The 17,031-nt window shown below is 36.6% G+C and overlaps 1 protein-coding gene across 22 annotated transcripts in view; it reads left to right on the forward strand.

Annotated features, from left to right (window-relative positions):
• Positions 1–15,892, forward strand: part of SLC44A5 (solute carrier family 44 member 5) — a 471,569-nt gene extending 455,677 nt beyond the window's left edge. For 20 of the 22 annotated variants that reach the window (XM_081490175.1, XM_081490185.1, XM_081490180.1 and 17 more), the window contains 6 exons: positions 4,930–5,033; positions 6,308–6,381; positions 6,992–7,062; positions 7,179–7,267; positions 8,950–9,034; positions 15,574–15,892. In XM_081490175.1, the coding sequence (XP_081346301.1) occupies positions 4,930–5,033; positions 6,308–6,381; positions 6,992–7,062; positions 7,179–7,267; positions 8,950–9,034; positions 15,574–15,680 (530 nt within the window). In that variant the 3' untranslated portion in view covers positions 15,681–15,892. Of the gene's footprint in view, positions 1–4,929; positions 5,034–6,307; positions 6,382–6,991; positions 7,063–7,178; positions 7,268–8,949; positions 9,035–12,333; positions 12,443–15,573 lie in introns of all 22 variants that reach the window. The other 2 variants (XM_081490170.1, XM_081490169.1) reach the window with 1 other exon arrangement.
• Positions 15,893–17,031: the final 1,139 nt, after the last annotated feature.

A 17,031-nucleotide genomic window follows, 5' to 3' on the forward strand; every position in this document is an offset into this window, starting at 1 on the left:
TACTCTTGATAAATAGACCCTTTTTTCATTGTATAATGAGCTTTGTATCACAACAAACTGTGGAAAATTCTTAAAGAGATGGAAATACCAGACCACCTGAACTGCCTCTTGAGAAATCTGTATGCAGGTCAGGAAGCAACAGTTAGAACTGGACATGAAACAATAGACTGGTTCCAAATAGGGAAAGAAGTACATCAAGGCTGTATGTTGTCACCCTGCTTATTTAACTTATACGCAGAGTACATCATGAGAAACGCTGGGCTGAAGGAAGCACAAGCTGGAATCAAGATTGCTGGGAGAAATATCACTAACCTCAGATATGCAGATGACACCACTCTTATGGCAGAAGGTGAAGAGGAACTAAAGAGCCTCTTAATGAAAGTGGAAAAGGAGAGTGAAAAAGTTGGCTTAAAGCTCAACATTCATAAAACTAAGATCATGGCATCTGGTCCCATCACTTCGTGGGAAATAGATGGGAAAACAATGCAAACAGTGACAGAATTTATTTTGGGGGGCTCCAAAATCGCTGCAGATGGTGACTGCAGCCATGAAATTAAAAGACGCTTACTCTTTGGAAGAAAAGTTATGACTAACCTAGACAGCATATTAAAAAGCAGAGACATTACTTTGCCAACAAAGGTCCATCTAGTCAAAGCTATGGTTTTTCCAGTAGTCATGTATGGATGTGAGAGTTGGACTATAAAGAAAGTTGAGCGCTGAAGAATTGATGCTTTTGAACTGTGGCGTTGGAGAAGATGCTTGAGAGTCCCTTGGACTGCAAGGAAATCCAACCAATCCATCCTAAAGGAAATCAGTCCTGAATATTCATTGGAAGGACTGATGATGAAGCTGAAACTCCAATACTTTGGCCACCTGATGCAAAGAACTGACTCATTGGAAAAGACCCCGATGCTGGGAAAGATTGAAGGCAGGAGGAGAAGGGGATGACTGAGGATGAGATGGTTGGATGGCATCACCAACTCAATGGACATGAGTTTGAGCAAGCTTGGGGAGTTGGTGATGGACAGGGAGGCCTGGTGTGCTGCAGTCCATGGTGTCGCAGAGAGTCAGACATGACTAAGAGACTGAACTGAACTAAACTGAATGAGCTTTGTGCCTTGTTTCAGCTTTTGGCTTAAAGTCTATTTTGACTGATACAAATATAGGTACACCTGATTTCTTTTGGCTTCCATTTTCATGGAAAAATATTTTTCTAATCTTCCACTATTGGTCTAAGTATGTCTTTAAAGGTGAAATGAGGCTCCTGTAGGTAGCATATACTTGAATCTTTTTAAAAATTTTCATTCAGCCACTCTGTCTTTTGATTGGAAAATTTAGTTCATTTACATAGTTGTAATTATTGCAAGTTATAGACTTACTTATTTCTATCTTGTTAACTGTTTTCTGGCTGTTTCAAAGTCTTTTGTTTTTTCTTCTCTTTGTGATTTTATCATTTTATATAATGGTATCTTTTAATTCCTTTCTTGTATCTACTATAGGGTTTTGCTCTGTGGTTATCATGAGGCTTATGTAAAATATCCTATAATAACTAAAGGAGAAGGAAATAGCAACCCACTCCAGTATTCTTGCCTGGAAAATTCCATGGACAGAGGAATCTGGAGGGCTACATACAGTCCATGCGATTACAAAGAGTCAGCCACGACTGAGCACATCAGCAGCGTAATAACTAAATACCTTATAGTTAAAATATCTTATAGCTGATAACAAGTGAATTAGTAATGCATACAAAACTCTGCATTTTTATATCCCCTATGCACATATATTTTATGCTACAATGTTTTTGATATCACAATTTACATCTTTTTATGTTGTGGATCCATTAAGTTATGTAGTTATACAGAAAAAAGTCCTTTTAATACTTTGCCTTTAACCTTTATACTATAGTTTTAAGTGATTTACCTACTACCATTAAAATTTTAGAGCATTTTGAATTTAAGTGTATATTTACCTTTACTGTGAGTTTTATGCTTTAATACATTTTCATGTTACTAATTAGCATCCTTTTGTTTCAGCTTAAAGAACTCCCTTTAATATTTCTTGTAAGGCTGGTCTACTGGTGATGAACTCTTAGCTTTCATTTGTCTGGAAAACTCTTACCTCTCCTTCAATATTGAAGGATAGCTTTGCCACATAGATAGTTTCTTGGTTGGCAGATTTCCCTTTCAACACTTTTAATATATTATTCTATTTCATTCTGTCCTGCAAAGTTTCTGATGAAAAACATGCTTATATTCTTATGGGGATTTCCTTGTATGTAAGAAGTTCCTTCTTTCCTGCTGCCTTTACCTGACTTTTGACTTTTGAAAATTAACTTTAACAATTAACAATGTGGATCTCTTTAGATTGGAATTCTTTGGACTTTCTGGATCTGGATGTCTGTTTCTCCAGGCTAGGGAAATTTTCAGTCATTATTTCTTTATATATATTTTCTGCCCCTTTTTGTTCTCTCTTCTCTTTCTGGGACCTCTGTAATATATATAATGGTCTGCTTGATGGTGTCACATTAGTCTCTATAACTTCATGCTTTCTCTAACTGGATAAACCCCACTGCATTGTCTTTGAATTCATTGATCTTTTCTTTCACTAGATCTAGTCTGCTGTTGAATTCCTTTATTTAATTTTTCAGTCCAATGATTATAATTTTGAGCTCTATAAATTCTGTTTGATATTTAGAAATTTTCTCTTTATTGAAATTCTCATTTTGTTCATGCATTGCTCCCTGACCATGGTAAGCATCTTTATGGCCATTATTTTGAATTCTGTATTGGGTAAATCAGTGATCTCTGTTTCATAAATGCTAGTTCTGGAAATATATCTTGTTTGTTTATTTGGAACATATTCTTTTGTTTCTTCATTTTTTTCCTTGACTCTCTGTATTCATTTCTGTGCATTAGATAAAGCAGCCATCTTTCCCAACTTGACAGACTAGTCTCCTGTAGGAGATGAGCTTCATTAATCAGCCCAGCCCAAGCTTCTTATTCTCTCAAATCTTTGTGATTGTCCTAGCCATCATAGTTAAGCAGCTCTTAGTAGTTGAAGGTGTAACTAGACCTGTCGGTGTCCCAAAGGGAAGGGTCACAATCAGAACCTAGACAAGGCTGATTAGAAGCTAAACCCTCAGACATCAGCTGGAAAAGTATATAGTTAAGCCCCTTTCAGGGAGAAACTAGGAGGGAAGTTTTTTCCTGCTTCCTCAGCACTCAGCCAGGATATATAGTCATGGTAGTGGTTAGTGGTGGTAGGGCACTCCTTTACCATTTAAAAACTGATTCTTAGTTTTCTATAGTCCTGTGAAACTCATAAGTACAAGCCCTATCAGAGCCACACAAAGCTGGGTCACCAGGCATGTGTACAAGCTCCTTCCAAAGAGAAGTTGGTGACCTGCTTCCCCTAGCTCCCTGTAGGACCACAGGTAGATCTAGAGTGTGCAAATTAGAAATTCAACTTTTAGGCAGGGTGTTGTAAAGTATGAACTCAGTCCCTTCCCAGGAAAAGACTGGAAGATGGGCATTTTTGCTTGCTCTCTCTTTGCTAATCTCTGGGGGTAGAGTGATTTGCTATAGTTGTTTTTTATAGTCCCATGGAACTTGTGGGCATAAGCTCCTTTGGCTTCAGAGCTAAATGTTTTGCGGGTCTGTCTCTTGGGTGGGAATCTTGAAAGTTGGAATCCTTCATGTGCTGCTCAAACCCTTTACTCCTCAGGGAGAAGCTGAGAGTTGGGGGTATTGTCCTGGTTGTATAGTGTTGTGCCAGGGGTAGGGTTTATGGTGAGTGCGTCTCAGCCTTTCCTACAATTTCACTGTTAGATTTTTTTAGTTGCCTGATGTGAAGGAGTCACTCAGCTTGTTTCTGGATTTCCCTCAGAGGAAATTGCTCCAAGTGTAGCTATACATTTGGTGCATCTGTGGGAGGAGGGAATTTCAGGAGCCTCCTTGTCACCATCTTTGTCCCTCTTGCAAATGATTTACATAGATATCGCTCTGAAGAAAGTATATGTGGTGAATAAATATATGAAAGGATGCTCAATATTAGTCATTGTGGAAATGCAAATCAAAAACATAATGAGCTACCACTTGATACCTAACAGAACGGCTACTATCAAAAAATGAAAAATAATATGTTTGTAGGTTGAGGATGAATTGGAACACCTGTGTATTGCTGGTAGGAATGTAAAATCGTATTGCCACTGTGGAAAACAGTATGGTGATTCTTTAAAATGTTAAAAATATGATTGCCATATGATCCAGCATTTCCACTTCTAGATATATACTCAAAAGGATTGAAAGCAGGGACTCAAATACCTGGGCACCAATATTCATAGCAGCATTATTCACAATAGCCAAAAGATAGAAACAACCCAAATTTCCATTAACAGATAAGAGAAAAAACAAAATTGTTTGTGTGTGTGTATATATATATACACACACACACACACATATACACACACATACATACATACAACAGAATATTATTCAGCTCTAAAAATAAATGTAATAGATGGATCCTCATAACTTAATGTTAAGTGAAATAATCAAAACACAAAAGGTCAAATATTATAAGATTCTGCTTATATGATGTATCCAGAAGAGGCAAATTCATACAGACAGAAGTATGATAGAGATTACCAGGGACTTGGAGGAGGGGAGAATGAGGAGTTATTGTTTTAATGGGTACAGAGTTTCTATGAGATGATGAAAAGTTCTGGAAATTGATAGTGATGGCAGTTTCACAATACTGTGAATGTACTTAATGCTACTGAGTTGTATGCTTAAAAATGGTTGAAATGGTAAATTTTATATATATTTTACTACAGTTAAATCAAAAGGCCCATTTAAAATTTTACTATTATTTATTTTTATTCATAGAGTCTACAAATCATTAATAGGTTTAAATATCTCCTTCTCATAGAGGCACAGAGCAACATTTCTAAATTCCTAAAATGCTGCCTGAGATGCTGTTTCTGGTGTTTGGAAAAAGCAGTAAAGTTTTTGAACAGAAATGCCTACGTTATGGTAAGTAGATTATTTTTATTTACTAAACTTCTTTGCAAACCCAAACCCCATGTCTACATTTCCATCTCAAAAGCACTTGTACATCAAGCAGTTGAATTTATCACCATGTTGACATAAGAATTTGTGAATCCAATGCATGATTCAGGGCTATGCTTTCCTAGCTGAGAGAGTAACTTAACTGTACTACATTATTACCTTCAATACCTTTATGGAGAGGGAAAATATTATTTCCCTTGTGTGTGTATACACTCAGTCGTGTCTGACTCTTTGCAACCCCATGGACTGTAGCCCTCCAGGCTGCTCTGTCCATGGAATACTCCAGTCAAAAATACTGGAGTGAGTTGCCATTTCCTCTTCCAGGGGATCTTCCCGACCCAGAGACCAAACCTGCATCTCCTGCATTGGCAGGCAGATTCTTTACCACTGCACCACCTGGGAAGCCCATTATTTCCCTTAGAAATATAAAAATGTGCTAGATTGAAAATAATATTATTTGTATTTGACATACTTTCATGGGAGGAAAGCTCAATTAGTCTAGATTTCACAATGAAAAGAAAATATTCTTCTAATTCTGGGATTTACACATTTTTAAGGAAGGATCTGTTTCTCTTTATGATTCTTATTTTGAAATGTGTGGGCATTGATAATGTAACTGAATTTGTTACTTATTTCCAATGGGAATATGGAGGCTTCTAAAGAGATTTTTTTTTGAAAAAATAGGGGATCCAAAGATACTGTTCTAAAATTTAGCAACTACAACCTTCTTAATACTTGATTATCACAGTGATATAGAGTCTGATGGTGTGATTCAAATAGTTATAGATACTCAAAGAGTCATTTATATAACTCCAGTGAGAATATTTTATGAGCCTCTTAATCAATAAAGCAAGTGTGTATTGGAAGGTACAGGGTTTCCTGAGAGTAATTTGTAATGTGAATGCTACAACATTTAACCTATTCAGCAACACATCATAGCCAAAACCCTTCAAACACAAGCTGTGACCTGGGATTTGAGAAGACCTACCTCTGTTTAAAGTTGTGTATTTTCCATGGAATTAAGGGAAAATAGCAACTGAAATATACCTTATTGTCAATGACTCTGACAGTTGTGCAGAGTTGAGGATACATGGTTCCCAAGCCTCCCATGAACCCAAAGGTTGGAAAGATGAATGAGAGTAACTATATGGGTAACAGAGAATTGATTAATGTTCCTGTCACTGGATTGTCTGTTGGTCTTGTTAAGTTATCAGAATAATATCAACTGTCTTCCTCAGATGGCAATATACGGCAAAAACTTCTGCAAGTCAGCAAAAGATGCTTTCAATCTGCTGATGAGAAATATTTTAAAGTAAGTAAGCAGGTTGAGCATTGCAGTGGATGGTTTGGTGAATCTTGAGCATTCATACTTCACATGTTAGTGGTTTTATTAGACATGAATCTTCTCTTTTATTTTAAAAGATTTAAATCTTATCCTTCACACCTTTAATTTCTTTGTATGTCTTTGAATTGTTGCTTCCATCATCCATCTATACCTTTATACCCACTGGCACTTACTCATCTTTATTATACCCTATGCTCAAGAAGTTCCCCACACAAACATTATCGTCACGTTTCTGACTTTTCCTTCCTCCCAAAATCGACAGAGTCTGAGTGAACAAAATTAGAGAACCAATGCAGCCATCCTCAGGATGCAGGGTGTCTATAGTCCTCAAATTAGAGTGAGAGAGCCTGACACCCCCAATAGCACCTGGCAGCCCTATAATGCCACTTTCTGTTTACTTCCTTATAAATAAGTCAGAATTCCATGCCTGGGTTCCTTCATTTCTTGCATTTAATAAATGCTAAGTAAGATTTCAGCAAAGACACATCAAAATGAATTTGTGGATTATTTACTTTCACAAATTTCTAGTAACAAATCTAAGTTAAACACAAAATTATACTTTTTTTCTGATTCTCAGAATTGCAGTTATGGATAGAGTGACAGACTTTGTACTAATCCTGGGGAAGATTCTAGTTGCTGGGTGTATCGGTAAGTAGTAGTAGTGATAATAGTAACAATAACAACAGCAATGAATATTTAAAAAAAATTTAACGGGTGCTTAGAAAAACTTCTTTATGACAAAAAGCTATATTCCTTTGCTCCAGGTGTCCTGGCCTTTCTACTTTTCACCGAAAGACTCCCAGCGATTATAGAAGGACCAACATCTTTAAATTACTACTGGGTACCTTTGCTGGTAAGAGCTGATAGTAAGTTTGGGCTGCTACAATAAAAATACCATAGACTGGGTGGCTTAAAGAACAGGGGTTTATGCCTCACAGTTTTGAAGACTGAGAAGTCCAAGATCAAGGTGCCCACAGATTCAGTCCCTGCTTTGCTGTATCCTAATGGGGTAGAAAGAGAGATCCTCTCTCATCTTCTCTTATAAGGGCACTAACCATTCACGAGGTCTCCATCCTTGTTTCCTCATTACCTCCCAAAGGCCCCACCTCTAGATGCCATCACACTGGGGATGAGGTTTCCACATAGGAATTTTGAGGGTACACAATTCATTCCATAGCCGCTGGGTAATATTGACTCTGATTTATGAGAGATGGCGAAATAAAAAACCAAAAAAGGGATAGGAGAAATAGTGATAGCTAACATGATTAGTCTTACTTTGTGCCCAGCCTCATTCTGCTGTGGAGCTTGGGTTCCTTGGAAGCCACCCCTGAGACAGAGGATTGCAAGCAGAGGGCTTATTATGAAGTGCTCTCCAGAGATACATTGGAGAGGAAGTGAGGAGGACAAGGCTGGGCAAAAAAGAAGCTGATCCATTCTGCAATTACAGTTGAAGTCTCAGACATAATTATAGGAATTTCTGACACAGGGACTAGGCCTCCATATACTGCATCAGGTAGCCACTGGCCAAGGGTTGCCCTCTGAATGATGGTGTAACCTTGAGTGAGGCAGTTCCCTGCAAAAGCAAGTCCTGTGGAGCAAAACAGCTGAGTCAGCTGCCTGCCTACATTCTCAACAACTGGGGGATGGATGTGGCAACTGTATAGGACCTGGAGGGAACCCTGTGGGGTATTTTACAGTATATTATTAATAACTCGCTCAATCCATGTGTCATAAACACCATTGTTACATCTTCTGCTTCCCCACCAACAATCTTCCATAGGAAGCACAGAGAGATTAAGTGACTTGTAGAGTGAGTGCCTGAGCTGTGATTAAACCTAGGCAGTGTGTGCCCTTAACTCCTATGCTCTGGACTTCCCCGGTGATCCAGTAGTTAAGAGTCTACCTGTTGGGCCTTCCTGGTGGCTCAGTGGTAATAAAAAAAAAAAAAAAAAATCTACCTGCCAGTGCAGGAGACATGGGTTCAATCCCTGATCTGGAAAGATTCCACATGCCACAGGGCAACCAAGCCTGTGAGCCACAACTACGGAAGCTCGTTCACCTAAAACCTGTGCTCTGCAAGCAGAGAAGCCACCCCAGTGAGAAGCCCCACTACAGTTAGAGAATAGCCCCCACTTGCCACAACTAGAGAAAGCCCGCATGCAGCAGTGAAGACATAGCACAGCCAAAAATAAATGAATATTTTAAAAAGAATAGGATTATTCCATGAAAAAATGAAACAAAACAAAAAACTCTGTGCTTTACTGCCTCAGTATGCAGGATCCTAGATTGGGATGCTTTTGGTAGGCATTAGGGATAGTGAAAAGAAAATTGGCAGATAATCTAGTACATATTGTTTAAATCTCAGTTCAAATACACTCAAAACCATTATCATTGAATCTTTTACATTTCTATATTGAAATCTTTTCCATCAAAGAGTACTTCAAAGCTTCCTTATCATGATTTCATTTAAAACTGCGTTATTGTTCTTTTGGACAAATTTACGCCATCTTCATTCTTTTCTCTACTCATTTACAGACAGTGATTGTTGGATCTTATATAATTGCACATGGATTCTTCAGCGTCTATGCAATGTGTATTGAAACAATTTTCATCTGCTTCTGTAAGTTTTCAGTATATGTGTTTTCCCTCTTCAGTGGATAACCGAAAGATGAAAAGGTTTACACCCATGTCTTTAGCTGGCTGTGGATTTGCTATGACCTGGCTGCAACTGCAAAACAGTGTTTATTTGGAGGGAGACATTGTCTAGTAGATTCTTTTTAAAACTTAACAGCTAATAGATGGTATTTGCAAAGCACAGGAGAGTCAGGCATCATGGCATGGTGTTAGCATGAAATTATTTTTTAATTTCTGAAAATGTTTTCAAATTTATAGTAATGATTGGCTTCTGTTATGCTTAGTTAATAACTGAAGACTTAACTGGGCTTTGAGGCTAGGCTTTGGGGACTCTTGAGGAGAGCCATTATAGTTTCTGATAAAGCCAAGCTGGCAATGATTTCAAAGATATACAGAGCCAATTCACACTAGGTAACACAACGACAGATAGATAGGATTCATAGAGAGGCATGTCTTGGAAATGTTTAGATGAACTCTGAAGCTTATAGTTAAAATATTTCATTAGGGCTTTCATTACTGACTTCTGCACTGTGCCTCTATGGAGCATGTGCTACTCACATACACAGAACGGGCATGTTTTCTATTAGTAACTCATCTTAAAAGCCCTGAGGAATCTAGTGCCCATCAGGAACTTGATCTGTTGTCACCTTCAGCCTATAAAGTAAGGTCAACAGATGAAAGAACAGAGCTTGTTAGCCCTACAGCTAATACCCTCTGAGAGATTATTTCTCTGGCACATTGCTCTTAAGAGAAGCAGAGAAAACATTCTATTACAGGGTATTACTGAGTGATCCACCTGTATAAAATGAACAGTTTCGTGGTTTGTTTTTTTATAACTCATAGCACCAACTGCACGCTGGGATCAGGAGAGGAGATAAAGTATATGTGTGTGTGTGTGTGTGTGTGTACCACCTGCAATGCAGGAGACCTGGGTTCGATCCCTGAGTTGGGAAGATCCCCTGGAGCAGGGCATGGCAACCAGCTCTAGTATTCTTGCCTGGAGAATACCATGGACAGAGAAGCCTACAGTCCATGGGGTCACAAGGAGTCAGACACAACTGAGCAACTAAGTACACACACACACACACACACACACACACACACACACACACAGATACTTCATAGGGAGTTATATTGAAGGAAAAAATCTTCTAGAAAATGGTTGGATCTCGTTTTCCTTTCTGAACATTCACAAATCAAATTTCAGTAACTGGGCAAAGAAATCAGGAGAACTTTGTGCACAAATGAGCTCTTCCTTTGGCTCTAAATGGAACTGGAATGTTTAATCTTTTCCTAGCACCTCAGTGGTTTGTCAGGAAAAGCCATCTACAAAATACCACATGAACAAACTTCAGCTCAGGTATGAGATGGAAGAAGAAACACGGGAATAAGGTAGCTTAAGACATAGAAGAGACAGAGCTTTCAAATGTTCAGAGATCTTTCATCTCAAATGCTAATTATGGGAGCCAAACTGGGAGAGCCCACTGGGATCATCCCCATTTTTGTAACTGAAAAGTTTTCTCAAAATGTATCCCAGGAAATGTCTAGAACCTACCAGTTTCCAGTCTTTGGAAGCTTTGGCAAGTCTTGTGGATTTTAATTTTGACAGTGGATTCTAAATTTGAGAATGAAGAGGTTTTTTGCACTCGTCTATGTTACTATATTCCATTCATCTATATTGCCAAGTTCTTAAATATCAGGTATAATTTCAGCCTTGTTCAAAACATCATGTGTTGAACATGAATTTTTCTTTTTGGATATTCTTGTCATTGATAATAAAGAACAAGAGAAACTAAATTGTGTTTCTCTTCCCTCTCCAGCTGTTACTTTGGGCAACATCTAACTTTGGAAAATATTCTCCTTAAATGATATTCCAAACCAAATTCTGATTGTGTGGAACTGTACCTTTTGTTGTTGTTTTTTCTGCATACCTCTTTATATCTATTATCTTGACTGCCAGAAAACTGGTATGTTTAAAAATGCAAACCACTTGCAAATACTCTACTTTATAGAAACATAGCATCCTTTCAACATTACAAAGAAATGAGAATTTTGATCCAAAGATAGGAGAAAACAATACTTGTAGATGATTATTATCATTATTATGTGATTGATACTGTAGTTCCTACCCATTCCTCAAAAGTAATAATGATATATAATATGTGATATAGAAATATGATTAAGGAAAAAAGAACAAAAATGTTCAGCATCTATGATGTTTCCTCCTTAGCTTTTCATTTTGTAGGTGAGGAAAGTCACTGTGAAGTTCACTGTAAAAATCTGATAAACCAATAATCCAACCATTCCAAAGAGTATGGTGAAAAATAACTTAGATATATTCTAAGTGATTATGCTATATGGTTTTATATAATATTTCTTATCCTTTATTTCATAATAAATAAAGGCTAAAAATAATATATTTTAATATACTAGTAAAAACAGAATCAAGTTGCATTTATATATTTATTGAGATATTATCAGTTGTGAATTATATGTATCTGCAAGAAATTTAATTCTATGTAAACTTCTTGTTTCTCAGCATCATTCTGATCCTTTCCCCCAACCACCCAGCAGATGTATACTCAGTGAATACCCATCATCTTACTATAGCCTAAGCAAAGCAGGAATATAAACTCATGTATTACAAAAGTCAGAAGACATTGCATTAGCTTTTGAATGTAATCTGAGGCAAACTGCAAGGATTTAGGACAGGGCACCTTTTAGTTAGCAGCATGAGATCAGAAGTAGGTGTCTAGAAACTGGGTCCTCACCTCATCCTGATTGCCCCAAAGCTTTCAAATTTAGGAGAATCATTTCATATCCCTGGGTCTCAGTTTCTTCATCTGTAACATTAGGGTGTGAATTACCAGTAAGAGCAACTTTGAACTCTGAAATTCAGTTATTCTCTACATGTATCATGCCACATTTTTTATTTAGCTTCATCTCAGAGGATACGGCAGTTTACCTTTAAGAACTGAACAGTTGCAGAATTTAAAGATAACACCTTTGAAAGGACATAAAAGAACTTATTAACCTTTAAACTATCAAAATAAACCTCTTTGGGAGTGGGTGGGATTTACAAAGTTTTAGTGCTTCCTGGCAGAAGTTGAAGCTTCTAACTTTGACTAGCATTGGCTACTTAACTGCACTAATTTGTCTTATATTTGACTTTCTAACACTGCTTTCTCTGATTTTTCCCTGTTCAACTCTGCAAATTCTAAAAATACATATAATTATTCTGCTGCTGCTTGCTGCTTTTGCCTGCTTTGGCTGCTGCATATACAGGTGAAGATCTGGAAAGAAATGATGGATCAACAGAAAAACCCTACTTCATAACCCCTACCCTGCACGGAATTCTGAACAAGAAGCAACTAGTTCCCCAGAAGCAGAAAAAGTAGAAAAGCTCCCAACAGTGCCACTCACTTTTAAGTAGAAGTTTTGTAAATTAGGTCATTTGTATTGGAAAATGATGCTTTTAAGTAATGTGAAATTTCAGTACCTATTCCTGAAAAGCAAGAACCTGGTACCATCTGAGGTATCAGGCAGTTGATGACAGTAGTCTCTGTGAACTAGGATACTTTATAGACTGTGGCTCCAACTGAAGAGCAAGGTGTAAATGTCACATGTTTTCTTAAAGACTATAGCTGAAAGTGTTTCCAAACTTTTATAACTTGGCATGCTGTTTCCCATTGTGGCACTTTGACAACCTTTCTTTTTACAAATGTATATTTGTAAAAGATATTCAGGAAATTTTTGAAAGCACTATAAATGTATAATCAATTAGCCATAAACAGGTTGATTTATAGTTAACCAGCATATGGTACTAAATTTGCAAATGTGGTGCTATGGTTATATTTATACTGTTCAAGATAGTGGACAACATCCTAAACTGTGATAAAACTTATATTAATGGTTCCCTAGGAAGTATATTTCAGTAAGTGATTCAAGACCATAATGAATATATAGATGGTAAGGTTATACAGGTTCCACAGAGAGCATTACTAGGTAAAAATTACCATGGAAACTTCATAGGCCATTTTGTTGTCATGAAATTAAAAGTTGAATCTGAGTTCTGGAATATCACTTTTAATAATATGAACCTGAGGCCACCATGAAAATATTCTGAGCAGAACTGAGATGGCCACATAACTCGTACCCTTTGTCTATAACCCAAATAGAGATGAATCCTTATGCCCACCGTATAGGAAATGGGTATGGATATGTTTCAGAAGAGTGATTAAATCTTTTATGAGCATACCTGTTTTTCTAGATTAAAGAGATCATGTCAGTTTGTTCTATAAAAGGTTTAATTTTAGCTTAACCATCAGTGAAAAAAGAGAAAAGATAAGTAAGACTTCAGATTTTACCCTAAGGAAACATTAGCCCTCCATAGGTACCTCAGCTGGTACCTTTACAAGGGGCATACTGTGGGTTAGGAGATCTCTTCCTGAAGGGTTCAGGAGGGAAGTTATTCTTCCACCTCTGCTGACCAGAGCAACAAACCAGGCTCTGGCAGCCATGCCTTAGTCTTTTGCATGGTGGAGCAAAGCATGAATCAGACATCCACGTACCTAGTCTATCCATCTCCTGTGTACAAGAGCATAAGATATGGCGAACAGTGTGAAAATGCACCCCAAAGGAGTACTGGGTCAACAGTGTCCTTTTGGCTTTTACACTAAGTTTGTATATAAGGATTATTTATGTCTTGACAAAAAGGAGCATGATCTGGATATAATCCATGTACCCAAGAAGAGAGTCAGAAATGTATTATTGTGTTATAAATTAACATGTCTAGTAATTTATTTAAAGACCCTGAAGTATGGGGTCACTGACTTTCTACCAGCTTAATAGCAAGAAGCCAATGACTAGGGGAGAGTTTCAAAATATTGGTCCTTATATGGCCCCCATCTTATTCTTGGCTTACTTTATTGAGACAATTGTAATCAAAAGTATCATTTGGCTTCATATCTTGGCAAAAGCCTTCTTCACTCTCATGCTCCTTGAAGTATAACTAGAGAAGAATGATAACCTATATTTCTAGATAGTTATTATTATTTTATTCAATAATATACCTGGATGAGAGGGGAGTTTGGGGGAGAATGGATACATGTGTATGTATGGCTGAGTCCCTCGTCTGTGTGCATGAAACTATCACAACATTGTTAATTGGCTATACTCCAATTTAAAATAAAAAATTTAAAAGAAATAATACAAGGTTCACAACAAAAATCTAGTCAAATAGTTACCTCTATCTTAAGTGTCGAAAAATTATAAGGAATAAATCCCCTTTTAGGAGTAGTTGAAAAATTCATAATGATGAAACCAAACAATTTTTAATTTTCTGTGTATGTATCAGAATCACTCTGAGAATTTGTTATAAATATTGCTATCTGTGCTCCCCACCCCAAGAGACTCTGATGTAAGTATTTTGGTGTGGGACAGCCAGTGAATTATTAAAAAGTTCTCTAGTGATTCTGATGCACATAAATTTGGGAAATCACTTGAATAAAATATAAGTTAATGTGTGGGAAATTAGTTGCTTATTTTCTTCTGATATTCTTGGCTGTTCTAGGAATTAGAAAATTATGAAAGACAAAGGAGATTCATTTGGAGATAGCTAGCAATCATAACTTGGTACTAGATGGGACCCATGTATTAAATGCTTAACATTAAAACTACTGATTAGACCATAAGACTCACCACAGTAAAAGTATTCATTGAACAGTACGGAGATACATTCTAAACTTGACTATAAGAATATAACCCTTGGGTGCAAAATCATAGGAAAAGGAATGTTGTTCGGTTCAGTATTTCTTAATATTTTTTTAATAATTAGAAAGCTCTAAGTAGAGAAGTTTTAGCCCATATTATGTGCTTAATCTAGTTAGAAGAATATTTTTCATTAATTACCTCTGTGTAATTGAAATATTTAGAGAAAAATGGGTGTTGTTTTTGAGAAAAATTTGGAAGCCACTTAGAAAGAAATTAAATAACAATGAAAAAATGGAGAAAATGGAGCAATATGTCTCAAAATTTGCGGTTCAAGGATTTGAAATATACTGAAAATTTACAAATCTTTTTAGAAAACTATACTGCTTAAATTGTTGCTTGAAACAAAAAGGCAATTTTGAATTAATACAGTAAGTTAGGAGGCAAATTCAATACATAATGCTTTTTAGGAATATGAAGGTGAATTTACAAATTCCTCATATATCTCTTGATTTTTGTATAATTACATTTGCTCTCTAAAAGAAGAGAAAACTTGTTTCCTCAATCATGCAGCTGAGAGGCAGGTGCTATTGACAGAATCAGACCTGGTACACAGAATGAGATAGTATCTTATTGACATAATAACAAGGGCTGATTGTTTTCTCTTAGTTATGTTTACAGTAATGTTGATGCCAAACTATGCTGTTTTTTAAAATAACATTTTGAACTGCTGTAAAGCAAGTATACAGCAGATGGCGATGTTACTTCTCTTACAGTTGTGTTTTGATATTTACCCTGTGCCATTCTTCCTCCTAGTGGAAGATTTAGAAAGAAACGATGGTTCTGCTGAAAAACCCTATTACATGAATCAGTCTCTGATGAAGATTATGAACAAGCGAAATGTAGGAACCAAGAAGCAGTAGAAGTGCAAACTCGGGTCATCCTGCAGCGGTGTCACCTCGTCTCCTGTGTCTGCACTGCACTCCTCTCATAAGTGCTCCGTGTGTGGAACCCTGTATTCACGACCTTGTTGGCTTTGAGTTGCATGTTTTATACCAAAGCTTATACTGTAATATGTGAAGCCATCAGAAGTCGCAAGGGAATTGTTAATAACACGGAACATTTTTTATACTAAGACCTTCTGTTTGGTAATTCATTTTTAAAGAGAATGGCTTGGATGTTTTGAAAATGCTAGTGAATATGTTAATATTGTTTTAAATACTAGGTTGAAAATGATACATGATTTAAACTAATAGCTCCTAATATATTTTTAAAATTACAACTAAAAGACTTCTGCAGGGAAAATTGGTAAGCAAAGTGAAAGAGAAGATTTTAAAGTTTTCCCATTTGACAGTAAATCGGTAAAAGGAGGACTCCACTCCAGATTTTGCTCTAAGTATAGACTGTTTCCTATGAAACAAACTGTCAGTCATCCAGCCTTTACTACTTCGTCCTCTCTGACAAAGTGCCTTACTGGCTGTTTAATATCACCCAGCTTTTGTGGGCAAGTTTACAAACATTGTTTAAAAAAAAATCCTGCAATGTTTAGTGATTAAAATAAGTCTTCTTGCATTTGTTTTCCTTTTAGCTTACTGGGTGGAAACCATTTGTCATTTCACTATGTTTGATAGTCTCACTATATAGACTACATTTTGCAGCATAAACAATTTCCCTTGCGCCTAGTGGACGTTCATGAATGTGTACTACACGCAAGAAAAAAACCTGAAAGGACACTTGTTGGGTTTGTTTGTTTTTTTTACTAAAAGTGAATTTAAAATGTAATCTTTTCTATGATTGATCTTTGAAAATAAAATAGGTATAAGACTACATTTATCAGTGTTTTACACAGATTGGAAAGGGAAACTTTAAAAAATCACAGAGGGAAACTTTACCCCCTGGAAAGGGTGCTCACAGATATCGTGTATTTTAAATGATTTATTGTCCATGAGTGTACCAAGTATGTTATTTCCATTCTCTAACTTTTGATATGAACTAGTCAGTTTACTTACGATACTTACTTTTTATTGTGCTAATATGAACAGGAAGATAATTTCTAATTCAGTTTTAAATAATTTTATTAGTACTGCTAACTTGAAAGAAAATGAATTCGGTTTGTTACGCAGTGTTATAGAAAGAGTCCATAAAACAATCACCCTAAGGGAATGTCAGTCACACAGTGATAAGTTGTGAAAGCTTTGAGAATCAACTGTGTAAGTTACTAGCAGTTTATCTACTATCATATTTAACTGTGACTTTGGATATTCTTTTATGCCA

This window comes from Giraffa tippelskirchi, chromosome 5 (assembly GCF_054371585.1).
Source record: "Giraffa tippelskirchi isolate mGirTip1 chromosome 5, T2T-mGirTip1v1.2.pri, whole genome shotgun sequence".
Taxonomy (NCBI): domain Eukaryota; kingdom Metazoa; phylum Chordata; class Mammalia; order Artiodactyla; family Giraffidae; genus Giraffa; species Giraffa tippelskirchi.